The sequence below is a fragment of the Salvelinus sp. IW2-2015 genome, linkage group LG22 (genome assembly GCF_002910315.2).
Source record: "Salvelinus sp. IW2-2015 linkage group LG22, ASM291031v2, whole genome shotgun sequence".
NCBI lineage: Eukaryota > Metazoa > Chordata > Actinopteri > Salmoniformes > Salmonidae > Salvelinus > Salvelinus sp. IW2-2015.
The window spans coordinates 30,288,730-30,316,709 of record NC_036862.1 but is presented as its reverse complement, the minus strand read 5'-3'; the positions used below and the strand labels follow the sequence as shown (position 1 = coordinate 30,316,709).

The 27,980-nt window shown below is 44.2% G+C and overlaps 1 protein-coding gene across 1 annotated transcript in view; it reads left to right on the top strand.

Annotated features, from left to right (window-relative positions):
- Positions 1-27,980, top strand: part of LOC111949567 (unconventional myosin-XVIIIa-like) — a 179,324-nt gene that overhangs the window by 97,294 nt on the left and 54,050 nt on the right. Inside the window, exons 3-20 of the mRNA XM_023966852.2 lie at positions 155-242; positions 436-542; positions 1,527-1,703; positions 2,286-2,496; positions 4,960-5,102; positions 5,193-5,293; positions 5,461-5,524; positions 5,647-5,791; positions 12,605-12,616; positions 16,263-16,436; positions 16,594-16,684; positions 17,212-17,404; positions 17,720-17,806; positions 19,534-19,835; positions 20,046-20,232; positions 23,812-24,019; positions 24,158-24,267; positions 26,374-26,439. Coding sequence (XP_023822620.1) covers positions 155-242; positions 436-542; positions 1,527-1,703; positions 2,286-2,496; positions 4,960-5,102; positions 5,193-5,293; positions 5,461-5,524; positions 5,647-5,791; positions 12,605-12,616; positions 16,263-16,436; positions 16,594-16,684; positions 17,212-17,404; positions 17,720-17,806; positions 19,534-19,835; positions 20,046-20,232; positions 23,812-24,019; positions 24,158-24,267; positions 26,374-26,439 — 2,466 coding nt within the window. The remainder of the gene's footprint in view (positions 1-154; positions 243-435; positions 543-1,526; positions 1,704-2,285; positions 2,497-4,959; positions 5,103-5,192; positions 5,294-5,460; positions 5,525-5,646; positions 5,792-12,604; positions 12,617-16,262; positions 16,437-16,593; positions 16,685-17,211; positions 17,405-17,719; positions 17,807-19,533; positions 19,836-20,045; positions 20,233-23,811; positions 24,020-24,157; positions 24,268-26,373; positions 26,440-27,980) is intronic.

Below are 27,980 nucleotides of genomic sequence, written 5' to 3'. Positions count from 1 at the left end.
GAGCACATGTCCTCTCAAGTCTAAAGCCTCTCTGTGGTTGAAAACTGCTGAGTGGTATCTACTTCAGCCACAGAAAGGCCCAGTGAAAGCTGACATGGCCTAAGGTCATTGTTTTGCTGTGTGTGACTGTGGTCTTCTACACAATCTCTTCCAGGTGAAGACAGAGGAGCAGATAGCCACAGAGCAGGCATGGTACGGCTCAGAGAAGGTCTGGCTGGTCCACAAGGATGGCTTCTCCCTGGGTAAGTTGGACCAGGAGGGATGCAGAGCTTTGCCCTGCTAATTTTTACAATTGCTTTTAAACTATGGGTTATTGTTTTTTCCTGAAACCATGTCTGTGCACACTCCAACCAATAAGTTAGTGTGTGTGTGTGTGTGTGTGTGTGTGTGTGTGTGTGTGTGTGTGTGTGTGTGTGTGTGTGCGTGTGCGCATAGCGACACTGCTGAAGACTGAGGCGGGCTCTCTGCCGGAGGGGAAGGTGAAGATCAAACTGGAACATGACGGGACAGTACTGGACGTAGATGAGGATGACGTGGAGAAGGTGGGCGTGTGGGGGGGGGAACTACACCTTCAATGGGGTGCATGTAGGGGAAAGATCCAAGAAGGAGGGAGTGGGTCTTTGCACTCGTCAGTCAGCCCTTCTGGAGCGTGTAGCAGTCACAGATGGTCAGCCCAGGCACAGGGGATTGTGGGACGTCTGTGGAGAGGGGGACAGGCTAGAGGGGAAAAGGTGTGAGTTTGGCAGGCCTCGATCAGGTGACTCACACATACATGGCACCAGGCCCAAATCACAGAGAGATCAGTGACAGGACGCTTTAAAAACAGTTTTGGCACAAAGCATCAAAAACCTCCCATCATTCACAACATGCTGTCTCCAAGACCTTGACTAGAGGATGTCTGCTCTGCTTTCAGGAGAAATCCTCACCTGGTGTTATAGACGTTCATTTAACTCTCGTAGGGTGAACTGATAAAAAGAGTGACTTTGAACAGTTAGTGTTTTCAAAGCGTCAAGGTCACCGTCTAATCATACATTTGAATCTGTTTGATTAAGGAAGTGCAAACTGGGACCTGTCTGAGGTTGGAGGGAGACATTGTTTTAATTGCATCAAAGACTTGGCATTAGGTTCTTGSTGGCAAGTCACGGTGTGGCATACTAAATCGCTGCTTGACTTCTCTTAATACTGCTCCTCTACTCCTCAGTGAAACTCACGACATTACCAGTGAGATTGCCAGTCTCAAATGGACCCCTAGCCTCTACCCCTATAAAGTGCTCTTTGTTTAGATCAATCTGAAAAAACGAAATAGGTGTAGGCAACCTGGAGAAACTTTTCAAAAGGCATGATGGTAATCTTGGCAGATTTGAATTCTGTTGTTGGTCATTTCTGTAAGCAGTCCCACTTCAGACAAGCAKAATCCCAGTATGTATGATGTTTTCATATTGCTGAGTGTTCCTTTAATAAAGCTCTAGTTTTACAACACTCCTCAGTCATTAATCGTTCACCTTTGACCTTTGCTCCTGTCCCAGGCGAATCCCCCGTCGTTTGACCGCTCTGAGGACCTGGCCTCGCTGCAGTACCTCAATGAGTCCAGTGTGATGCACTCCCTGCGGCAGCGCTATGGGGGAAACCTCATCCACACACACGCCGGGCCCAACATGGTCATCATCAATCCCCTCAGCGCTCCCTCCATGTACTCAGAGAAGGTGAGGAGAGAGGACACACTCAGCAGATACATATCTACACACAGACACACACACACACACACACGCATACCGACAGACAGACATTTCATGACCTTTGAGAACATATCTGTACCACTCCACTGACATGATTCTGGTTTATTCTCTGTGAATGGTTTCATGCATGCTACTTAATGCTATTCTTGTTTGTGCATTTCCTTGCTATTATGTCATAGTATTTCCTGTTAGGGAGAGGAGGATGGATGAATTAAAACAGGAGAGATGACTAGGAGGATAGAGAGGGAAGTCTTCAGAGGTCCACAAAATGACAATGAAATCTAATTATCCTAATGAGATTTAGAGGTTAGAGTATTGAGGAAGCCTGTAGTCTGTAACATCTACTTAACTCTCATCACTCATAACAAAACGACTACCCATTAGACCATACAGACAGGGTGCTTAGCTGGGAATGTGGCAATTTTAAGGACGCACGTACACACACACACACACACAAAGCCCCTCTCAGGACCGTACAGGAGTCAATGTTGTGCACCTCTCTCTCCCCCATCTCTTCTCTCTCTCTTTCCCTCTCCTCGGTCCCATCAGGTGATGCACATGTTTAAGGGGTGCAGGAGAGAGGACACGGCACCTCACATCTACGCGGTGGCCCAGTCGGCCTACAGGAACCTGTTGACCACGCGTCAGGACCAGTCCATCGTGCTGCTGGGGAAGAGCGGCAGCGGCAAGACCACCAACTGTCAACACCTGGTCCAGTACCTGGTCTCCATCGCTGGCAGCACCGGAAAGATCTTCTCTGGTGAGAGAGTCCTCGGCTATGATGAGTTAATCGCTCTCTTTTTGGCCTGGTCCTGGACTCCTTTTCGCCCAGCAAGCAGTAAAGCTAATATTCAGGGATTTTTGTCATTAAATGAAATGTAAAGCATGTTGAAGGACTGTTATAATCCCCTTCCAGATGGTGGCTTGATTACTTAAGTGTTACCTAATGACCGTGGTGGCTTAAATTCACTTAATTACTCTATAGGTAATTTGTCTTAATAGCCTAATATATAATTAAGCACATAATGTGCATGTGTTTGTACACAGGAGGACATTCACTGAGTTGTTACTGATTAGATCAGTGTCAGCTAATTGACTGAGAACTCAGCAGAAATCCAGCCAGGTGCAGTAGGTGTTAGTTAGTAGGGGAAGATAAAGAGCAGTTTCAACATGCCAGCCAGCCAGCCAGCCAGCCAGCCAGCCAGCCAGCCAGCCAGCCAGCCAGCCAGCCAGCTAGCCAGCCAGCCAGAGAGGTAGGCATGTGGGAGAGTGTAGGGGTGTTACTGAGAATTTGGAGAGGAGGAGGGAGGGCAGCTTGATGGAAGCTGGCTTCAAAACCTTTTGGTTCGAAGAGCGGTTGTGGTTGGCTCAGTATTCCAGGTGTGTGTGTGTTCGTGTGAGTATGCACTCCTGTGCATATGTGTGTGTGTGTGTGTGTGTGTGTGCATGTGTGTGCGTGATGGATGAGGGGATCCCCTAATGATGCCCTGTGTAGCTGGGGGATAATTAGCAAAGCTTATCAAAACTCCTCAGCTTCTCCTGGTTAGTTGTAAGGGGCTAATGAGAGCTCCAGAATCCAGCACCAGCCACTACTAGTCTAGACTGTTAAACAGGGGAGCTGCTATGGAAGGTGCAGCAGGCTATATACACTACATGGTATGTGGACACCTGTTAGTTTCAACATCTCATTTCAAAATCATGGGCATTAATATGGAGTTGGTCCCCCCTTTGCTGCTATAACAGCCTCCACTCTTCTGGGAAGGCTTTCCACTAGATGTTGGAACATTGCTGCGGGGACTTCCATTCAGCCATAAGAGCATTAGTGAGGACRGGTGCTGATGTCAGGCGATTAGGCCTGGCTCGCAGTCAGTTTTCCAATTCATCCCAAAGGTGTTCGATGGGGTTGAGGTCAGGGCTCTGTGCAGTCCAGTCAAGTTCTTCCACACTGATCTTGAGAAACCATTTATGTTTGGACCTCGCTTTGTGCACAGGGCATTGTCATGCTGAAACAGGAAAGGGCCTTTCCCAAACTGTTGCCTCAAAGTTGGAAGCACAGAATCATCTAGAATGTCATTGTATGCTGTAGCGTTAAGATTTCCTTTCACTGGAACTAAAGACCATTAATCCTTCTACACCAAACTTTACAGTTGGCATTATGCTTTCGGACAAGTAGCGTTCTCCTGGCATCCTCCAAACCCATTCGTCCGTCGGACTGCCASATGGTGAASYGTGATTCATCACTCCAGAGAACATGTTTCCACTGCTCCAGAGTCCAATGGTGGCAAGCTTTACACCACTTCAGCCGACGATTGGCATTGAGCATGGTGATCTTAGGCTTGTGTGCAACTGCTCGGCCATGGAAACCATTTCATGAAGCTCCAGATGAATAGTTCTTGTGCTGACGTTTCTTCCAGAGGCAGTTTGGAACTCAGTCGTGATTGTTGCAACCAGGGAAAGACGATTTTTACGCGGTACACGCTTCAGCACTCGGTCCTGTACTGTGAGCGTGTGTGGCCTACAACTTCACAGCTAAGCCATTGTTGCTCCTAGACCTTTCCACTTCACAATAACAGCACTTACTGTTCACCAGGGCAGCACTAACAGTGCAGACATTTTCTGAACTGACTTGTTGGAAAGGTGGCATCCTATGACGGTGCCATGTTGAAAGTCAGGTCAGTTGTAGTTTTCTTCAGTACCGGCCATTCTACTACCAATGTTTCTCTATGGAGATTGCATGGCTGTGTGCTCGACTTTATAMACCCGTCGTCAGTGGGTGTGGCTGAAATAGCCGAATCCACTAATTTGAAAGGGTGTCCACATACTTCTGTAAGTTTCACATACCTACATTTACATTTCAGTCATTTAGCAGAAGCTCTTATCCAGAGTGACTTACAGGAGCAATTAGGGTTAAGTGAGTCTGACTAGTAGCCCTACTCTTTAAGTAATGAGGCGTTCCTGCTCATCTTGATCTCAAAAGAGGGAAAGGAACTCCACTAAGAGAATAATTGACAAAGCCTAACTGACATGACATAACATGATTATCAAAGTAAGTCACAACATGGTAGTCGAATCCCCTCACAAATAGAACAGTATTGAATGTGAAATGCCAAAACACTGACATGATATTTTAAATAAATAAAGCTGTTCTCTAACAGTCCTCTGTCCCCCTCGCTGTTCCCCCCTTCCTTCCTCCCTCCCGCCCTTTCTCCCTCCATCCCTGCAGGAGAGAAGTGGCAGGCAGTATACACCATCCTGGAAGCATTTGGGAACAGCTCCACCTCCATGAACACCAACGCCAGCCGCTTCTCTCAGATTGTCTCTCTGGACTTCGACCAGGCTGGCCAGGTGGCCTCCGCATCCATACAGGTAGGCAGTATCACGCACACACACGGTCATGGACACTGACATACGCACACACACATATTGACATCTTGTTGTCCTCTTCCTGTACCTAAGACCATGCTGCTTGAGAAGCTGAGAGTGGCCAAACGGCCAGAGACTGAGTCCACCTTCAACGTCTTCTACTACATGATGTCCGGAGCTGACAGCACTCTCAGGTGATCCCTCTACCATCTCTCAGTTGGGATTGAATTGAAGTGGATGGTTGCAGTAGATTGCAGAAGCTTGGTCTTGTGTATATAGCACTGTTCTCATGTTAAACTTGTGGTGTAAACTAGCTATTTACTGTGATTTCAACCTGTTCATTTCCCCTGTTTCCTCTCAGAACGGAGCTACACTTTAACCACTTTGCAGAGAACAGCGCCTTCGGAATTGCGCCTCAGTCTAAAGTAAAATGCTGTTATTATTCTCTTATTATTATGTGTATTATATGTCCTTTTCTGAATTTTGTGTAAAACAACTGGAAAACTGTCTTAACTGTGCCCCTCCCTCCCTCCCTCCCTCCCTGTAGTCGGAGGACAAACAGAAGTCATCTCAGCAGTTCACCAAGCTGCAGGCAGCCATGAAGGTGCTGGGCATCTCAGTGGAGGAGCAGAGGGCTCTGTGGCTCATCCTGGGGGCCATMTACCACCTGGGGGCAGCAGGGGCCACCAAAGGTAAGGACCCCTAKCCCTGTCCTACTCACTGTAGGATCTCTACTGGTCCACTGCACTACTCACTGTTGAACTAATTGACTGAGAACTCTGCAGTAATCTAACCATGTTAGGATGCTATAAGTGTGTGTTAGTTAGTTAGTGTAAGTTAAAGTGCAGTTCCAACATGCCAGCCAGAGAGGTAGAATTGGGGTAGAGTGGATGTTAAAGGGATACATAAAARYGGTATGCATGAGTTCATCTGACTCTGGGGAAGTTGATAAAGGGCCTCATTGCCAAAATCCTGAAGTATCCCTTCAAGACTTTGGAAGAGGAGGTGGAGGAGGGGCAGGGGCAGGAGGGAGTGCAGGTTGATCGTGTCCACTCACTGTTTGCTGCGCCCACCAGGGATCTCTTATAAAGCTTTCAGTGATACATTAACAAAACATAACTATATATGAATGTAGAGTTGAAGTCGGAAGTTTACATACACCTTAGCCAAATACATTTAAACTCAGTTTTTCACAATTCCTGACATTTAATCCTAGTTAAAATTCCCTGTCTTAGTTATGTTTGGATCACCACTTTATTTTAAGAATGTGAAATGTCAGAATAATAGTAGAGAGAATTATTTATTTCAGCTTTTATTTATTTCATCACATTCCCAGTGGGTCAGAAGTTTACATACACTCAATTAGTATTTGGTAGCATTTGCCTTAAATTGTTTAACTTGGGTCAAATGTTTAGGGTAGCCTTCCACAAGCTTCCCACAATAAGTTGGGTGAATTTTGGCCATTCCTCCTGACAGAGCTGGTGTAACTGAGTCAGGTTTGTAGGCCTCCTTGCTCGCACACACTTTTTCAGTTCTGCCCACAAATATTCTATAGGATTGAGGTCAGGGCTTTGTGATGGCCACTCCAATAATTTGACTTTGCTGTCCTTAAGCCATTTTGCCACAACTTTGGACGTATGCTTGGGGTCATTGTCCATTTGGAAGACCCATTTGCGAGCAAGCTTTAACTTCCTGACTGATGTCTTGAGATGTTGCTTCAATAAATCCACATAATCTTCCTCCTCATGTAGCCATCTATTTTGTGAAGTGCACCAGTCCCTCCTGCAGCAAAGCACCCCCACAACATGATGCTGCCACCCCGTGCTTCATGGTTGGGATGGTGTTCTTTGGCTTGCAAGCCGCCCCCTTTTTCCTCCAAACATAACGATGGTCATTATGGCTAAACAGTTCTATTTTTGTTTCATCAGACCAGAGGACATTTCTCCAAAAGTACGATCTTTGTCTCCGTGTGCAGTTGCAAACCGTAGTCTGGCTTTTATGGCGGTTTTGAGCAGTGGCTTTTCCTTGCTGAGCGGCCTTTCAGGTTATGTCGATATAGGACTCATTTTACTGTGGCTATAGATACTTTTTGTACCTGTTTCCTCCAGCATCTTCACAAGGTCCTTTGCTGTTGTTCTGGATTGATTTGCACTTTTCTCACCAAAGTACGTTCATCTCTAGGAGACAGAACACATCTCCTTCCTGAGCGGTATGACGGCTGCGTGGTCCCATGGTGTTTATACTTGCGTACTATTGTTTGTACAGATGAACGTGGTACCTTCAGGCTTTGGAAATTGCTCCCAAGGATGAACCAGACTTTTTGAGGTCTACAATTTTTTGTGAGGTCTTGGCTGATTTCTTTTTGATTTTCCCAGAACCTTCCACCCCCACCTGGGATATGGATGCTTGATGAAGACCTAAGGGTCAAAACGTTGTTATAAATAAAATCACCTGGGATATGGATGCTTGATGAAGACCTAAGGGTCGACACGTTGTTATAAATAAAATCACCTGGGGCCTGAGCAGCAGTGTGCAGCATGTTCCTTTCTGTTTTCCTTTACTGTAAGGCCATTCATGCATTGGAAGAACACACAGAAGTGTCCTGGTCAAATTTACTTTCCCCTGTGTTGTGTGTGTGTGTGTGTGTGTGTGTGTGTGTATGTATGTAAGTGTGGTGTTTGTATGTACAGTGTGTGTGTTACAGTGGTGTACAGTGTGTACAGTGTGTGTATGTGTTATTTCCCAGAGATAAGGAATACATACTCAAATGAAGTGCGATGGCGTCGTAAATTACATTTGCTTCTCATCCATGAGTGGTTTTAATGAAATAATGAGTTGAAAGATATGAACAGCCACACGCCGAGCCATTCACTAGCCCTCGAGAGAGGAGCGCTAACTTTGTTCTCTCGCTGCGCACAAAAGTCCTTTCAAGTTGTTAATTTATAAAACTGTTGGAGTGTTGAATGTGTGCAGATATTTTCGGTTATGTTAATAAAGACAGATATAATAGCTGTGTCTCTGTGCTGCTAGGCTAGAGAATGTTTATTCATGCTCTCTGATATTGCCTCCCCCGCAGTCACAGACCTAGACGAATGTGGTAATTAACTTTTTAGAATCATTAGACTCCAGACTGCCCCGTCTCCATGGACTGTGTTCTCTGTGTGCATGTGCGTGTGTGTGTGCTGCTTCTCTTTTGTTATTCACAGGGCTGCAGCAGGGTTTTGAGTTGGGTGGAATCATAAAGCGGGTGGGTGGTGGACTGGGGGTAGACCAGTCTCATGTCAACAACAGTTGCCATGCTTGCACTCACTCACACATTCTGTCGTGTCCCTACTGTCTGTTCTCTCAAATTTTTTAGGTTTTATTCTCTCCCTCCCTCTCTCTCTCTCTGACTCTCTCGTTCTATCTCTCTCTCACACCACTCCCCATCTGCTACTACCGACACTGTTACTGCTATTACTACTACTACTATACTGAACAAAAATATAAACGCAACATGTAAAGTGTTTCATGAGCTGAAATAAAAGATCCCAAAAATGTTCCATATGCACCCCAAAAATATTTTGCAAAAATTGTGCACAAATTTGTTTACATCCCTGTTAGTGAACATTTCTTCTTTGCCAAGATAATCCATCCACCTGACAGGTGTGGCATAGCAAGAAGCTGATTAAACAGCATAATCATTACACAGATGCACCTTGTGTTTGGCATAATAAAACTCCACTCTAAAATGTTCAGTTTTGTCACACAACACAATGCCACAGATGTGTCAAGTTTTGAGGGAGCTTGCAATTGGCAAGCTGACTGCAGGAATGTCCGCCAGAGCTGTTGCCAGATAATTTWATGTTTGTTTCTCTACCATAAGCCACCTGTAACGTCATTTTAGAGAATTTGGCAGTACATCCAACTTGCCTCATAACCGCAGACCACGTGTAACCACGCCAGCACAGGACTTCCACATCCGGCTTCTTTACCTGCAGGATGGTCTGAGACCAGCCACCCGGACAGCTGATGAAACTGAGGAGTATTTCTGTCTGTAATAAAGCCCTTTTGTGGGGAAGTACTCATTCTGATTGGCTGGGCCTGGCTCCCCAGTGAGTGGGCCTATGCCATCCCAGCCCACCAATGGCTGCGTTTCTGCCTAGTCATGTGAAATCAATAGATTAGGGCCTAATTGATTTATTTCAATTGACTGATTTTTTATATGAACTGTAACCAGTGGTGGAAAAAGTACCCAATTGTCATACTTGAGTAAAAGTAAAGATACCTTAATAGAAAATGACTCAAGTAAAAGTGAAAATCACTCAGTAAAATACTACTTGAGTAAAAGTCTAAAAGTATTTGGTTTTAAATATACTTAAGTATCAAAAGTAAAAGTATAAATCATTTCAAATTCCTTATATTAAGCAAACCAGGCAGCACAATTTTCTTGTTTTTTTAAATTTACTGATAGCCAGGGGCACACTCAAACATAGTTTACAAACAAAGCATGTGTGTTTAGTGGTTCCTCCAGATCAGAGGCAGTAGGGATGACCAGGGATGTTCACTTGATAAATGCATGAATTGAACCATTTTCCTGGCCTGCTAAGCATTTAAATTGTAACAAGTACTTTTGGGTGTCAGGGGAAATGTTTGGAGTAAAAATTACATTATTTTATTTAGGAATGTGGTGAAGTAAAAGTAAGAGTTATAAATAAAATATAAATACTAAACTAAAGTACAGATACCCAAAAAAATACTTGTGGTGCTTTAAAGTATTTTTACTTGAGTACTTTACAACACTGACTGTAACTCAGTAAAATTGTTGCATGTTGTGTTTGTTTTTGTTCAGTATACTACTACTAATACTACTGCTACTACTGCTCCTACTAATACTACCAGTAGTGCTGCTGCTGCTGCTACTACTACTACTACTACTACTACTACTATGACGCCTACTTCTGCTACTATTACTACTAGTAGTACTACTTCTAATACTGCTCCTACTACTATTACAACTACTATTACTATACTTACTACTATTACTACTACTACGTTACTACTACTAATACTGCTACTACTACTATTACTATACTTACTACTGTTACTATTACTACTACTACTGTTACTATTACTACTAATAATGTTACTATTACTACTACTACTACTACTACTATGGCTACTACTACTACTACTACTGATATGGCTACTACTACTACTACTACTACTATACTACTTACTATAATTACTACTAATATTAACACTACTTCTACAACTACATTACTGCTATTAATACTACTACTGCTACTAATACTATTACTACTACTACTGTCACTGTTACCACTACTTCTACTACTGTTACTACTACCACAACTACTACTACTTGCTCTCATGAGCGGATTGGTTCCACAGCAGGGGTTGGTCCTACCAGCAGAGGGCAGTGTGTACATGCTTCTCTCCATGGCATGATGCTGTTGTCTGATCAACGCTGTGGGAACTAAACGATTAGCCTCCATCCATCTATTTAACACTTCACTTCACACTATAATGTTTTCTTTTCCATACCTATTAAAAGGGTGAAGGGTTTGGAAGAAAGGATGGTTTCCCCTACCTCTCTGCAGAGGTGATTTTAAGCATCCTCCTTGTGTTCCTTGGTCCCTTAGCACAATTTACTCTTGACAACAGGGGTGGCCAACGCCAGTGTTTGGGGACTGCAGGATTTTGTTCCAGCCCAGCACCAACACACCTGAGAAAACTAGTCATGGTCTAATTTGAAGATCATGATTAGTAGATGTATGTGTGTTAGACCTGGGCTGGAACAAACTGCAGCTCTCCAGGACCAGAGCAGGTATCTCCTCCTCTGAGCATGCCCATGGTATCTTCACTCACATGGTTCTCCTGCCTGGACCTCAGAGCATGGATGGTGTTAGAGCTATAATATACACTGAATGTACAAATCATTAAGGAGAACTTAATAATATTGAGTTGCTACCCCCCTTTTCCCTCAGAACAAATCAATGTAAATAGTACGGTGGCCATTTGATTAATTGTTCAGCAGTCTTATGGCTTGGGGGTAGAAGCTGTTAAGGAGCTTTACCARGCGATGGTAAGGCAGTGATGCAACCGGTCAGGATGCTCTTGATGGTGTAGTTCTAGGGCTTTTTGATGATCTGGGGACCCATGCCAAATCTTTTCAGTCTCCTGAGGGGGAAAAGGTGTTGTGCCCTCTTCACGACTGTCTTGGTGTGTTTGGACCATGATAGTTTGTTGGTGATGTGGACACCAAGGAACTTCACGCTCTCGACCCGCTCTACTACAGCCGGGTCGATGTAAATGGGGGCGTGTTCGGCCCTCCTTTTCCTGTAGTCCACGATCATCTCCTTTGTCTTTCTCACGTTGAGGGAGAGGTTGTTGTCTCTGACCTCTTCCCTATATTCTGTCTCATCGTTGTTGGTGATCAGGCCTACCACTGTTGTGCTGTCAGCAAACTTATTGATGGTGTTGGGAGTCGTGCATGGCCACGCAGTTGTGGGTGAACAAGGAGTACAGGAGGGGACTAAGCCTCAATTCGTCGGGGCATGGACTCTACAAGGTGTCAAGTGTTCCACAGGGATGCTGGCCCATGTTGACTCCAATGCTTCCCACAGTCGTGTCAAGTTTGCTGGATGTCCTTTGGGTGGTGGACCAATACTGATACACACAGGAAACAGTTGAGCGTGAAAAACCCAGCAGCGTTGCAGTTCTTGACACAAACCTGTGCGCCTGGAACCTACTAGCATACCCTGTTGTCTTTCCCATTCACCCTCTGAATGACACACATACAGAATGTCTCAATTATCTCAAGGCTTAAAAATCCTTCTTTAACCTGTAACCTCCCCTCCAATTACACTGTTTGAMGTGGATTTAACAAGTGACATCAGTAAGGGATCATAGCTTTCACCTGGATTCACCTGGTCAGTCTATGTCATGGAAAGAGCAGATGTCCTTAATTGTCACGTTCGTTGTAGTGAGGAGACCAAAGCGCAGCGTGATGTGAATGCATATTTTTAATAGAAGACGACTGAACACGAAGAACACTAAACAAACTAACAAAATAACAAAATAACAATAACAATGAGTGCAGACATGCAACTTCACATAGACAATAACCCACAAACCTAAACTGGAAAATGGCAAACTAAATAGGATCCCCAATCAGAGACAACGATAAACAGCTGCCTCTGATTGGGAACCAATCCAGGCCACCATAGACCTACATATGTCTAGACCAGACACACACACCTAGACATACAAAACCCTAGACAAGACAAAAACAACACATACCACCCTCGTCACACCCTGACCTAACCAAAATAATAAAGAAAACAAAGAATACTAAGGTCAGGGCGTGACATTAATGTTTTKTGACTCAGTGTATGATAACATGTCTGTTCTCCAGTGATAAATGTAAATTGTTAATACATGAACTGTGTTTCTAACCTTCTCTCTCTACTTGCATGTTTGCATGCTGCGCCCTTGACATGCAGAGGCTGACGAAGGTAATGGAAAAAAACATTAAAACCAAGCTCTTCTTTCTTTCTTTTTTTCCTAACTTAGTCTTGTAGATATGTCGTCTTTCTTAATGCCTTTATCATTCTACCCAGACGTTCTGTCATTAGCATTTTTATTGTTTTCTTTCCTCTCTCTCTCTCTGTCTCTCTCTCTCTCTGTCTCTCTCTCTCTGTCTGTCTCTCTCCCTCTTTCTCTCTCTCACACGTTGCTTCATGAATCAGAACTTTGTTGTCCTTTAAAGCTCTCTGTCTGATGTCTCTCCATGTCGCCTACTTCCAATTCCACAGCACTGTTATTATTATTCAGACCCAAWSCAAAAGCAAAGCTTGTTCATTTGAACCTGTTTGGTTCCCGCCCCCCCTCCCCAACCCACAGGGGAACTTACTTTCTAGTTGTTTGTGTCAGAACATTGTTTTGATTCTCTATGTTCTGTCTCTCTAGTCTAGATTGTTCTTCTTGGACTCTGTGGTAGAGTGTTGTTTGATGAGAGGTTAGAGGCAACCATATTGCCTGAGTCGCTGTGTCTCTGAAAGCGCTCCAGGAAACAGTGGGGGTGATCCGCCACACGGAGCCAGTAACATGGGGAGGCGGAGAGTTGTTGTCAAACCAGCTAACAGTGCTTAGTAGTCTAGTCTCAGGATTGTCTTGGTAGAGGAGGCCTCAAAGCTCAAAAGATGGGCTGCAGTCCAAACTCAAAGTAGACAGCCTTTGGCCCTAAACCCTCAGCCGAGTGTACCTGAAATGTCCCTTGCCCTAGCGAGGGAGAGTGATGATCAGAGAGGCAACGTCCTTGATGGAAATCTTGAAGTTGAGCTTAAAAACAACTAACCTAAAGCTATTTATGTACCTAGCAAGCTAACGTAGCTAGCTAGCTACAGTTACCCATATTAGCAGGCTAGCTAGTTTTATTGTTTGGTAATTTATTCCAATAGATTTCAGAATTCCAAAAAGTATGTGTATGAAGCTAGCTAAATTTGATTGGCTTCTCACTCCGAGATTAAGCCAATTTGCTCAAAAATCAATGTCATATACAGTACCAGTCAAAAGTTTGGACACACCTACTCATTCCAGGGTTTTTCTTTATTTTTACTTCTACATTGTAGAATAATAGTGAAGACATGAAATAACACATATGGAATCATGTAGTAACCAAAAAAGTGTTAAACAAGTCAAAATATATTTTATATTTGAAACGCTATTAGCGTGCACCCCGCTAAATAGCTAGCCAACTCTCGGGAGTTGATAGGCTTGAAGTCATAAACAGCTCAATGCTTGAAGCACAGTGAAGAGCTGCTGACAAACGCACAAAAGTGCTGTTTGAATGAATGCTTACGAGCCTGCTGCTGCCTACCACCGCTCAGTCAGACTACTCTATCAAATATCAAATCATAGACTTAATTATAACATAGTAACACACAGAAATACGAGCCTTAGGTCATTAATATGGTCAAATCCAGAAACGACCATTTCGAAAACCAAACGTTTATTCTTTCAGTGAAATACGGAACCGTTCCGTTTTATATCTAACGGGTGGCATCCCTAAGTCTAAATATTGCTGTTACATTGTACAACCTTCAATGTTATGTCATAATTATGTACAATTCTGGCAAATTAATTACGGTCTTTGTTAAGAATAAATGGTCTTCACACAGTTCGCAACGAGCCAGGCGGCCCAAACTGCTGCATATACCCTGACTGCTTGCACGGAACGCAAGAGAAGTGACACAATTTACCTAGTTAAAAGAAATGTTAGCAGGCAATATTAACTAAATATGCAGGTTTAAAAATATATACTTGTGTATTGATTTTAAAGAAAGGCATTGATGTTTATGGTTAGGTACACATTGGTGCAACGACAGTGCTTTTTTTGCGAATGCGCTTGTTAAATCATCACCCATTTGGCGAAGTAGGCTGTGATTCAATGATAAATTAACAGGCACCGCGTCGATTATATGCAACGCAGGACAAGCTAGATAAACTAGTAATATCACCAACCATGTGTAGTTAACTAGTGATTATGTTAAGATTGATTGTTTTTTATAAGATAAGTTAAATTCTAGCTAGCAACTTACCTTGGCTTCTTGCTGCACTCGCGTAACAGGTAGTCAGCCTGCCATGCAGGCTCCTCGTGGAGTGCAATGTAATCGGCCACAATCGGTGTCCAAAAATGCAGATTACCGATTGTTTTGAAAACTTGAAATCAGCCCTAATTAATCGGCCATTTCGATTAATCGGTCGACCTCTAATCTCAACATCAACTGTTCAGAGGAGACTGCGTGAATCAGGCCTTCGTGGTCGAATTGGTGCAAAGAAACCACTACTAAAGGACACTAATAATAAGAAGAGACTTGCTTGTGCCAAGAAACACGAGCAATGAACATAAGACCAGTGGAAATCTATCATTTGGTCTGATGAGTCCAAATCTGAGATTTATGGTTCCAACCGCCGTGTCTTTGAGTTGGTGAACGGATGATCTCTGCATGTGTGGTTCCCACCCTGAAGCATGGAGGAGAAGGTGTGATGGTGTGGTGGTGCTTTGCTGGTGACTCTGTCTGTGATTTATTTAGAATTCAAGGCACACTTAACCAACATGGCTACCACAGCATTCTGCAGCGATATGCCATCCCATCTGGTTTGGGCTTAGTGGGACTATCATTTGCTTTTCAACAGGACAATGACACAACACACCTCCAGTCTGTGTAAGGGCTATTTGACCAAGAAGGAGAGTGTTGGAGGGCTGCGTCAGTTGACCTGGCTTCCACAATCACCCGACCTCAACCCAATTGAGATGGTTTGGGATGAGTTGGACCKCAGAGTGAAGGAAAAGCAGCCAACAAGTGCACAGCATATGTGGAAACTACGTCAAGACTGTTGGAAAAGCATTCCAGGTGAAGCTGGTTGAGAGAATACCAAGAATGTGCAAAGCTGTCATCAAGGCAAAGGGTGGCTACTTTGAAGAATTTCAAATATTAAACACTTTTTTGGTCACTACATGATTCCATTTGTTATTTCATAGTTTTGATGTAGAAAATATTAAAAATAAAGAAAATTCCTTGAATGAGTATGTGTGTCCAAACTTTTGACTGGTACTGTTTATGTATTTTTTTGCAAGCTAGAATCACAATATTGAATGAAATGCCGAAAATGCAGCTGTGTTGATTAAATGTGACACTTCACGGCCACCGGAGTATGACACGTGACTACAGTTTGGATTGAATTGTGGGTCATATCAACCTCACAAGTGATCAAAGTTCTTAACTTGCTCCCTCAATCTAAATCGAAGGCTGAGGAGGCAACGTTAGTGTTGTGCATCTGGTTTTGACGGGGATTCCCCCAAGGGAAAGTGTCTAGCGCGAGGGCTGAGGGGGTAAAAATAAAGTATTTTGACTGCAGACATGGAGTTGTTTGTTAGCGTTTATTAACGTACCTTTATTGTGATAGAAAAACACAATGCTCCAACCAACTTAGCCATAAAAGCAATGTGTTTATCATTGAGCTACAGTATGGAAGAGATCATTGAGTTAATTCTAATAGCCTGTTATTAGGGGTGCAAATATTATTTTTCCTCAAAGGCTGGGTTGGGCATAAGCTTTTGCAGTTGAAAGTTCTGAAAGTTCTGTCCCTGGTCCCCAGCTGGCCGTAAGCAGTTTGCCCGTCATGAGTGGGCCCAGAAGGCAGCCTACCTGCTGGGCTGCACCTTGGAGGAGCTCTCCTCTTCCATCTTCAAGCACCAGGCCAAGGGGCCCATGCAGAGGTCCACCTCCTTCCGTGGGGGGCCCGACGAGGCCGGCGCAGGAGACAGCTCAGGTAAGGGACCTTCAGAGACCACCAGTCTCCAATATGAAGTTGAATGAAATAAATAGAATACAATGATAAACTTAAGGCTATGGATGTGCTTTTTAACTCCTCTCTCTCTCTCTCTCTCTCTCTCTCTCTTCTCTCTTCTCTCTTCTCTCTCTCTCAGGCTCTAAGATCACAGCCCTGGATTGTTTGGAGGCCATGGCTTCAGGCCTGTACTCAGAGCTCTTCACCCTCGTTATCTCCCTTGTCAACAGGTCTGTCGGCTCATCTATCTGTTTTCCTCTTTCTCATATTTCTTACTTTACCATTATTTATCTCTCCATTTTCCTCTGTTTTTTCTCGCTCCCTCTCTTTCAGTCTTCCTTCTCTATTTCAGTCCTCCCTCTCTCTTTCAGTCCTCCCTCTCTCTTTCAGTCCTCCCTCTCTCTTTCAGTCATGCCTCTCTCTTTTAGTCTCCCCTCTCTCTTTCGTCCTCCCTCTCTCTTTCAGTCCTGCCTCTCTCTTTTAGTCCTCCTCTCTCTTTCAGTCCTGCTTCTCTTTCAGTCTCTTCTCTCTTCAGTCCTGCCTCTCTCTTTCAGTCCTCCCTCTCTCTTTCAGTCCTCCCTCTCTCTTTCAGTCCTCCCTCTCTCTTTCAGTCCTCCCTCTCTCTTTCAGTCCTCCCTCTCGCTCTCTGCATTTGTATGTTTTGCTCTAACCCATGTCTGTCTGTCTCTCTGTCTCTGTGTGTCTTTTTCCTGTCTGTGTGTGTGTGTGTGTTCTGATCCTTTGTATCGTGTGTCAGAGCTCTGAAGTCCAGTCAGCACTCACTGTGCTCTCTGCTCATCGTGGACACACCGGGTTTCCAGAACCCTCGCATGGCCAAGCGCCAGCGCGGTGCCACCTTCGAGGAGCTGTGCCACAACTACGCCCAGGAACGCCTGCAGACCCTGTTCCACGAACGCACCTTTGTACAGGAGCTGGAGAGATATAAGGAGGTGCAGAGATATACAGAGATATACGACACTGACAAATACCTTCACCATTACATAGTAGAAATATTCTTACTAACAATGATTTAAACTCTCAAACCCTCTCCCTCTCTTTTCAAACTTCCCTAAAGAGATGTCTGTCTGGATAGAAAATCATAAATGTCATTAACATACCTGTATTGTTTTAGTATGAAAATAACATAGAACGTCAGATTGAGCTTTTTTAATTGTAATGTCATTGCCTATAGACTCTTACATAAGAGGATCTCTGAAAATCACTGACTCCAATCACACCTAACCAACCCCTCTGTTCCCATCTAGGAAAACATAGAGCTTGCATTAGATGACATAGAGTCCAGTACCTCAATGTCTGTAGCAGCTATAGACCAAGCATCTACTCAAGCGCTGGTAAGGAGAATCTCTCTGTGCATCTTTTGCTTGTAGAGTATCAGAAGTGGACTTTATCTTGGATTTCATCATGCTATGAGCGTCAAGTGGGGTTAAACACAGTCTTACTTACTCTTACACTTACCCTTCTTTGTGCTCCTAATTCAAATTGAGTCTTGAACTTTTTGACTCAGATAAATGACTGTGTGTAAGCCATGTCAGGCTTATTACCTCTAACCAATTAACTTGGCTTTTGATCGTTTGTTCTTTTGTTTTTATTTATTTTTTATCCTAGCAATTTATTTTTTATAATTAATCTCAAATCATCAAATTCATTCATTGCAGTCAAGATTGATTCCTTTCCCCCTCGATGAGTTGAGAGCCTTTTTCAGACAGGGTTGGCTTCTAATTCAGTTTATTTATGAGACGACTCTGCATGGCACGCACTCTTAACAGAAATGTGTTGCATTGATGTGTATTGGCCCGCGAAAGTGGCGTTTACCATAATTAGATCAACAGTGAATGAGGATGGGGTCACACAGGAATTGATCGAAAGTTGAGACAAAAGTAAATAACTGTTTTGTGTGAGTGTGTGTGTGCAGGTTTGCGTGCGTGTGTCACACAGGGCCAAACAAGGCTGTAAGTCAGACAAGCAAACAAACAGCATTGAAACAGCAGCAGACTTATTGGAAACCAGCTCAAACTCCCCAAAAATGACTTCAAGAAAATATCAACAGAGCTATAKATCTAGATGAAGAGCGCCTGACAAAATGCAATATTAGAATCCAAGTTATATCCACAGGTCATCCACCTCCAGTCTGCAGTGTCAAATACGGTAAAGGCATAGGATCGTTCTGAATAAGATGTTCTGATCTCTCATCTCTCTCTGAAAAGGATCTGAGATTTACTTGACTTGTCAGTTAATTAGTTGACTGCTACCAACACAGTACAACATATCTGCAGTGCTTCTAGCAGTTGAATAATTAAATTGGCCCCAAAAAAAGGCTATAGTTTTAGTAACTTGTGATGCAGACCTGCCTGCACCTCCCTTCATCCACAGAGAGATGTAATGAGTCCACCAAAGAGGAGTCTACACTCTCACATAGACTAATAACACCGTTCATTATCAAAGTGGACTGTCAGAGAGCAAGGTTTCTAAATGCTCCACTGCCCAGGAGTGGATTTCAATATCAGCTCTATAATGAGGAAGCCATGGGCAAAGACTCATCTCTCTTATAGCTTCTTATTTACCAAAACGTTATGATTGCTTTTACAAAATGACTTGTTTTGTTACAGAAATGTACAACAGAGATGTTGAATCATATTAGGCCATTTGAACACTGTGCTGGTGCATAATGAGAARTTTCTACAAGTGTCACAGCTAAGCAGGTGTAATGTTATGGCAACACTGGGCCAGGGATAAAGGCTGTGTTGGGATATTCAAACCATGAGTACAAAAATAGGAGACACTAGGTTGCTTTATTGGTTTTGGAGAGTGTTGGTGTGTATGGAGTTAACAATGTCATGATTGGATGGCTGACAGGAGCCGTGGATGACTGGTGGAGTGGAGATGGGTGAGCATCTCTGTGCTGTGGGGGTCTAATGTGAGTGTCTGAGGTGATTGTGAATGCTGAACCTGCATGTTGGACTGAGCTGTGGCCCTCAGCTTTCTGCACAGCTGCTTCACTTGTGTTTGTGATAGATCCCCACCTCTCTAACCTGTGTGTGTGTTCTTGTGGGGCTCCCAGGTGCGCACCCTGGCGAGGACAGATGAGGCTCGAGGTCTGCTGTGGCTGATGGAGGAGGAGGCTGTGCAGCCAGGGGGCTCTGAGGACACTCTGCTGGAGAGACTCTTCAGTTACTACGGCCCTGACCAGGGGGACAACAAAGGACACGCCCTGCTCCTGAAGAGCGACAAGCCGCATCACTTCCTGTTGGGCCACAGCCACGGGACGGACTGGGTGGAGTACGATGCTCAGGGTTGGCTGAGCCACGCCAGGCAGAACCCCGCCTCCCAGAACGCTGCCACTCTGCTGCAGGACTCACAGAAGTACGCATTTAATTCACTGATTGTTCTCCATAGTAGCACTTTACAAAGAAAATATACTGACCTCTTTGTCTCTCTTGCTCTCGCTCTCTCCTCTCACTCTCACTCTCTAATTCACTGATTGTTCTCCATAGTAGCACTTTACAAAGAAAATATACTTACCTCTTTGTCTCTGTCTCTCGCTCTTTCTCTGTCTGTCTCTCTCTCTAACAGGAAGAACATCAGCAGTCTGTTCTCTAGTCGTAGTGGAGGGCCCACAGTGCTGTCTGGCTCTATCGCAGGGTTGGAGGGGGGATCTCAGCTGGCCCTCCGCAGAGCCACTAGCATGAGGAAGACCTTCACAACCGGCATGGCTGCCGTGAAGAAGAAGAGCCTCTGCATCCAGATCAAACTGCAAGTGGTGAGTGGAGCGGAGAGTCTTTTTTCAAGGTTTCTTCCTACCTCTTTGAGAGGGTTTAAGTCTGAGTTTCTCTTAGGAACTTTGTATGACAATTAAGCGTTATACAAATATAACTACAGTCAGGTCCAAAAATATTTGGACATTGACCAAGTTATTATCATGAGCTGAGCTGAAAGTGCATCCTTTCAGCTTTAATTTGAGGGTATGTCCATCCAAATTGGGTGAACGGTGTAGGAATTACAGCACTTTCTGTATGTGGTCCCCCCAATTTTAAGGGCTCAAAAGTAAACTGGACAAACTAACATAAATTAAATTGTGAGTTTTACTATTGGTTGCAAATCCTTTGCAGTCAATGACTGCCTGAAGTCTGGAATCCATGGACATCACCAGATGCTCGGTTTCTTCCCTGGTGAAGCTCTGCCTGGCCTTTACTGCAGCTGTCTTCAGTTCCTGCTTGTCCTTGGGGCGTTTTGCCTTCGGCAAGTGAAATGCATGCTCAATTGGATTCAGGTCAGGTGATGAACTTGGCCATTGCAGAACATTCCACTTCTTTACCTTAAAAAAGTATTAGGTTGCTTTCGCAGTATGCGTCGGGTCATTGTCCATCTGCACTGTGAAGCGCCATCCAATGAGTTTTGAAGCATTTGGCTGAATCTGAGCAGATAATATAGCCCTAAACACATCATCAATAAATACAAGGGAACCAGTTCCATTGGCAGCCATACATGCCCACACCATAACACTACCTCCACCATGATCCACAGATTAGGTGGTATGCTTTGGATCATGAGCAGTTCCTTCCCTTTTCCATACTCGTCTCTTCCCATCATTCTGGTACAAGTTGATCTTTGTCTCATCTGACCATCGGATGTTGTTCCAGAACTGTACAGGCTTTTTAGATGTTGTTTGGCAAACTCTAATCTGTTTTTCCTGTTTTTGGGGCTTACCAATGATTTACATCTTGTGGTAAACCGTCTGTATTTACTCTGGTGAAGTCTTCTCGATTGTTGACTTTGACACAGATACGCCTACCTCCTTCGGGGTGTTCTTGATCTGGCCAACTGTTGTGAAGGGGCTTTTCTTCACCAGGGAAATAATTATTCTGTCATCCACCACAGTTGTTTTCTGTGGTCTTCTGGGCCTTTTGGTGTTCCTGAGCTCACCAGTGCTTTCTTTCTTTTTAAGAATGTACCAAATAGTTGATTTGGCCACACCTAATGTTTTTGCTGTCTCTCTGTTGGGTATATTTAGATTTTTCAGCCTAATGATGGCTTGCTTCACTGGCAGTGACAGCTCTTTGGGCTTTATATTGAGGGTTAACAGCAACAGATTCCAAATGCAAATGCCAAAAATCAACTCAAGACCTTTTATCTGCTTACTTGTAAATGAACTAATGAGGGAATAACACACACCTGGCCATGGAACAGCTGAGCAGCCAATTGTCCAATTACTTTTGGTCCCTTATAAAGGGGGGACCACATAAAAAGTGCTGTAATTCCTACACCGTTCACCCGATTTGGATGTAAATACCCTCAAATTAAAGCTGATTTCAGCTCATATTCATTATTTAATTTCAATTCCAATATGCTATGGTAGACAGCATAAAATAATAATAACTTGGTCATTTGGTCATACCACCCTGCATACCACTGCTGGCTTGCTTCTGAAGCTAAGCAGGGTTGGTCCTGGTCAGTCCCTGGATGGGAGACCAGGTGCTGCTGGAAGTGGTGTTGGAGGGCCAGTAGGAGGCACTCTTTCCTCTGGTCTAAACAAAGAGCCCAATGCCCCAGGGCAGTGATTGGGGACACTGCTCTGTGTAGGGTGCCGTCTTTCGGATGGGACGTTAAACGGGTGTCCTGACTGAGGTCATTAAAGATCCCATGGCACTTATCGTAAGAGTAGGGGTGTTAACCCCGGTGTCCTGGCTAAATTCCCAATCTGGCCCTCAACCATCACGGTCACCTAATAATCCCCAGTTTACAATTGGCTCATTCATCCCCCTCCTCTCCCCTGTAACTATTCCCCAGGTCGTTGCTGCAAATGAGAACGTGTTCTCAGTCAACTTACCTGGTAAAATAACGGATAAATAAAAAAGAAAAAAAAAGAAAATTGTCCAAATATATATGGACTGACTGTACAGTGCCTTGCAAAAGTATTCATCCCCCTTGGTGTTTTTCCTATTTTGTTGCATTACAACCTGTAATTTAAATGGATTTTTATTTGGATTTCATTTTAATGGATATACACAAAATAGTCCAAATTGGTGAAGTGAAAAAAAATAAAAATAACTTGTTWAAAAAAATTCTAAAAAATGTAAAACAGAAAAGTGGTGGATTTAAATGTATTCACCCCCTTTGCTATGATACCCCTAAATAAGATCTGATGCAACCAATTACCTTCAGAAGTCACATAATTAGTTAAATAAAGTCCACCTGTGTGCAATCTAAGTGTCACATGATCTGTCACATGATCTGTCACACGATCTCAGTATATATACCTGTTCTGAAAGGCCCAAGAGTCTGCAACACCACTAAGCAAGTGGCACCATGAAGATCAAGGAGCTTTTCAAACAGGTAAGGAACAAAGTTGTGGAGAAGTACAGATCAGGGTTGGGTTATAAAAAAATATCTGAAACTTTGAACATCCCACGGAGCACCATTAAATCCATTATACATTTTTTTGAAAGAATATGGCACCACAGCAAACCTGCCAAGAGAGGGCCGCCCACCAAAACTCACAGACCAGGCAAGGAGGGCATTAATCAGAGAGGCAACAAAGAGACCAAGGATAACCCTGAAGGAGCTGCAAAGCTCCACAGTGGAGATTGGAGTATCTGTCCATAGGACCACGTTAAGCCGTACACTCCACAGAGCTGGGCTTTATAGAAGAGTGGCCAAAAAAAATACATTGCTTAAGAAAAAAATAAGCAAACACATTTGGTGTTCGTCAAAATGCATGTGTGAGACTCCCCAAACATATGGAAGAAGGTACTCTGGTCAGATGAGACTAGAATTAAGCTTTTTGACCATCAAGGAAAACACTATATCTAGCGCAAACCCAACATCTCTCATCACCCCGAGAACATCATCCCCACAGTGAAGCATGGTGGTGGCAGCGTCATGCAGTGGGGATGTTTTTCATCAGCAGGGACTGGGAAACTGGTCAGATTTGAAGGAATGATGGAGGGTGCTAAATACAGGGAACTTCTTGAGGGGAACCTGTTTCAGTCTTCCAGAGATTTGAGACTGGTATGGAGGTTCACCTTCCAGCAGGACAATGACCCTAAGCATACTGCTAATACAACACTTGAGTGGTTTAAGGGGAAACATTTAAATGTCTTGGAATGGCCTAGTCAAAGCCCAGACCTCAATCCAATTGAGAATCTGTGGTAWGACTTAAAGATTGCTGTACACCAGTGGAATCCATCCAACTTGAAGGAGCTGGAGCAGTTTTGCCTTGAAGAAKGGGCAAAAATCCCAGTGGTTAGATGTGCCAAGCGTGTGTAAAAACTTAAGTCTTTGTTTTTATGCTTGTGTGTGAGTGGAAATGCTTTAACTCCCTGTCCTCTTGTTTCTCCAGGATGCTCTGCTGGACACGGTACGCAGGTCCAGAGTTCACTTTGTCCACTGCCTACTGCCCAAGGCAGATGCGGTGGGGGTGGGTGGGGAGCCGCGCGTGGCCCACGGAGAAAGCTGCGACTCAGGCCTCATGCAGCTGGATGTGGGCCTTCTGAGGGCTCAGCTCCGTGGATCAAAGCTTATTGACGCTCTGCGCATCTACAGGCAAGGTAGGACTGGACACCACACAAGTCAAGCTGAGTCATGGGAGGGACACCACACAAGTCAAGCTGAGTCATGGGAGGGACATGTATAATTAATAAAAATTATTAAATAAATGTTGACCTTGTGTTGTCTTTTCCAAAAAGGATATCCTGATCACATGGTGTTCTCTGAATTCCGTCGCCGCTTCGATGTGCTGGCACCCCACCTGACCAAAAAGCACGGGCGCCACTACATCGTCACAGATGAGAAGCGGGTGAGTGTCGATGCGTTCCCTCCACCTCGTAAACGAGTGATAATATAAAAGCCTCCCTCTCTTCTCCCTCTCTCTCCCTCCCCCTCCTAGGTCTGCTCTTGTGTGTAATTAATTATGATTACACTGGTTGGCAGCATATGGCTGGTGTGCTGATTATTTACATGCAGCACAGAGAGCTCTCTCGCGCTCTCTAACTCTGTCCTCCCCTTGATCTCTTCTTCCGCTCTCTCTGTCTTCAGTACCAACTGTATAGTGTAATAGTAAAAAAGCTATTAATCTACCCTACCTACTCAGATGTGTTGTTAAATGTTATGAATCTAGCAAAAAGAAATCTGATGTAGAAATATGTTAAATATTAACCGATGTAGCTGGAATTGAAGAAATGGAATAGACTTGGCTGAAATGTGTTATTTTCATTGTTTAAGGAGGTTGTGTTTTTGAAGTAGGGCAGTTAAAGAGGTCCTCTGTCACAGCTAAAACATACAGTGAGCTATGGAAGAGTTAAAGAGGAAACAAGACTCCTTGGAGACATGCAAAGGAAGAATAGCCTGCTCCGAAATAATGAATGGACAGAAAGGTACTTCATTCTCTGGGGATAGACAGACCAAGAGGGAGAGAGGGAGTTATAGAGAACTCAAACAAAGCCCTCTCTCTATGAGTTGGAAGCCTGTCTGTCACTTCCTCTTAGCTTGGGCTGTATGGCTGTGTTACTGTAGCTGTTTTACTGTAGCTGTGTTACTGTGGCTGTAGTGACTTCATCCTCCACTGAGCCTGTTTACCTACCAGACCCAGTACTCCTGCTGAGATCCTCTCTGTCAAAAGTCCTTTAAGTAACTGTCCACTTTTAAAAGTTAATATTCTTTTAGCTCAAACACAAATAATGTGGTTGACTCATCCTATACTCGTATTTGTGGCCAAACCATAACTAAAATATATACTTTAAAGAAATGCCTCATACAGGCTGTTTAAAAAATGCTTGCTATTTCCTCTGAGAGGATGTCATTCTCCTGAGGAGGATGAGCTGGCCAATCAGTGGGCTACTCGTATGAACACTTTTAATGACCAGTATACACCCACATCATTCTGTTGTTGGGAGGAGAACACAGAAAAGCTGCTTTTTAATGTACTTTATTAAAAAAAAAWRAAAAACTATTTCACTCATATTATAGTTCATTCTAGGTCATATTTCATTGAAATCTGGAAACACTGGACAGTTACTTTAAAACAGCTAATTCAGTTCAACTCCCTCCCTCCACCTTGAGGCTACAGCTATCTTCCAACTTAACTTTGTACTCAAACTTTAAAGACCCTCCTCCTCTCCAGAGACTGATTTAGATACAGTACACAGTCCATATTTAGACTTCTGTCACAGAAGTGACCTGAATCAAATCAAATTGTATTTGTCACATGCGCCTATATACAACAGGTGTAGATCTTACCGTGAAATGCTTACTTACTAGCCCTTAACCAACAATGCAGTTAAGAAAATAGAATTAAGAAAATATTTACTAAATAAACTAAAGTAAAAAATAAATGTAAAAAAGTAACAATAAAATAACAATAACGAGGCTATATACAGGGGGTACCGCTACCGAGTCAATGTGCGGGGGTACAGGTTAGTCAAGGTAATTTGTACATGTAAGTAGGGGTCCCGTGTGGCTCAGTTGGTAGAGCATGGCGCTTGCAACGCCAGGGTTGTGGGTTCATTCCCCACGGGGGGACCAGGATGAATATGTATGAACTTTCCAATTTGTAAGTCGCTCTGGATAAGAGCGTCAGCTAAATGACTTAAATGTAAATGTAAATGTAGGGGTAACGTGACTATGCATAGATAATAAACAGTGAGTAGCAGCAGTGTAAAAACAAACAGACATGGAGGTTACAGATAGCTACCTTGGTGCCTTAGCTGTAGCTTTGTTCACTGGTTGTTTTGGTCTGCAGTCTCCTGTTGGATAGGCTGATGTTAGGGGAGCGTGCCTGTTGCTATGACGCTATGTGCAGTCCTTTGGGGCAACGGCAGAGGAGAGCTGACTTTACCAAAGCAYTGTCAGTCTGTTTGTCCGTTCTCTTAATTGATCTGTCTGTCTGTCCATCTGTTTGTTTCAGGCTGTGGAGGAGCTGTTGGAGTCTCTGGACTTGGAGAACAGCAGTTACCACATGGGCCTGAGCAGGGTAACTAACACACACACACAAACAGACACTGCATCTCAAAATACACATTATCTATGTCTCAAAACTTAAGAGAACTTACATTAGGAGAGAATATGTAAACTAATAATGAACTATGTACACTGCTCAAAAAAATAAAGGGAACACTAAAATAACACATCCTAGATCTGAATGAATGAAATATTCTTATTAAATACTTTTTTCTTTACATAGTTGAATGTGCTGACAACAAAATCACACAAAAATKATCAATGGAAATCAAAYGTATCAACCCATGGAGGTCTGGATTTGGAGTCACACTCAAAATTAAAGTGGAAAACCACACTACAGGCTGATCCAACTTTGATGCAATGTCCTTAAAAAAAGTCAAAATGAGGCTCAGTAGTGTGTGTGTCCTCCACGTGCCTGTATGACCTCCCTACAACGCCTGGGCATGCTCCTGATGAGGTGGCGGATGGTCTCCTGAGGGATCGCCTCCCAGACCTGGACTAAAGCATCCGCCAACTCCTGGACAGTCTGTTGTGCAACGTGGCGTTGGTGGATGGAGCGAGACATGATGTCCCAGATGTGCTCGGGAGACAGGAGGAGAGTTATAGTAGTGCAAACCTTAGCAGACACCCCAATAAAGGAGTGGTTCTGCAGGTGGTGACCACAGACCACTTCTCAGTTCCTATGCTTCCTGGCTGATGTTTTGGTCACTTTTGAAGCTGGCGGTGCTTTCACTCTAGTGGTAGCATGAGACGGGTCTACAAACCCACACAGTGGCTCAGGTAGTGCAGCTCATCCAGGATGCAATCATGCGAGCTGTGGCAAGAAGGTTTGCTGTGTCTGCACTCGCAGTGTCCAGAGCATGGAGGCGCTACCGGAGGAGACAGCGCACAGTACGTCAGGAGATGTGGAGGAGGCCGTAGGAGGGAACAACCGCAGCAGGGACAGGCAGCTACTCACGCATTCTGCTTTGTGCAAGGAGGAGGACTGCCAGACGCCTGCAAACGCACTCCAGCACAGGCCACAAATGTGCATGTGTCGTGCCAAACGGTCGAACAGACTCATGAGGGTGGTATGGGGCCGACGTCCCAGGTGGGGTTGTGCTTAAGCCCAACAGCGAGGACGTTTGGCATTTGCCAGAAGAACACCAAGATTGGCAAATTTTGCCACTGGTGCCCTGTGCTCTTTCACCAGATAAAGCAGGTTCACACTGAGGACATGAGCACATGTGACAGATGTGACAGAGTCTGGAGACGCCGTGGAGAACGTTCTGCTGCCTGCAACACTCCTCCAGCATGACCGTTTGGCGGTGGGTCAGTCATGGTGTGGGGTGGCACAGCCTCCATGTGCTCGCCAGAGGTAGCCTGACTGCCATTAGGTACCGAGATGAGATCCTCAGACCCCTTTGAGACCATATGCTGGTGCGGTTGGCCCTGGGTTCCTCCTAATGCAAGACAAATGTAGACCTCATGTGGTGGAGTGTGTCAGCAGTTCTGCAGAGGAAGGCATTGATGCTATGGACTGGCCCGCCCGTTCCCCAACCTGAATCCAATAGA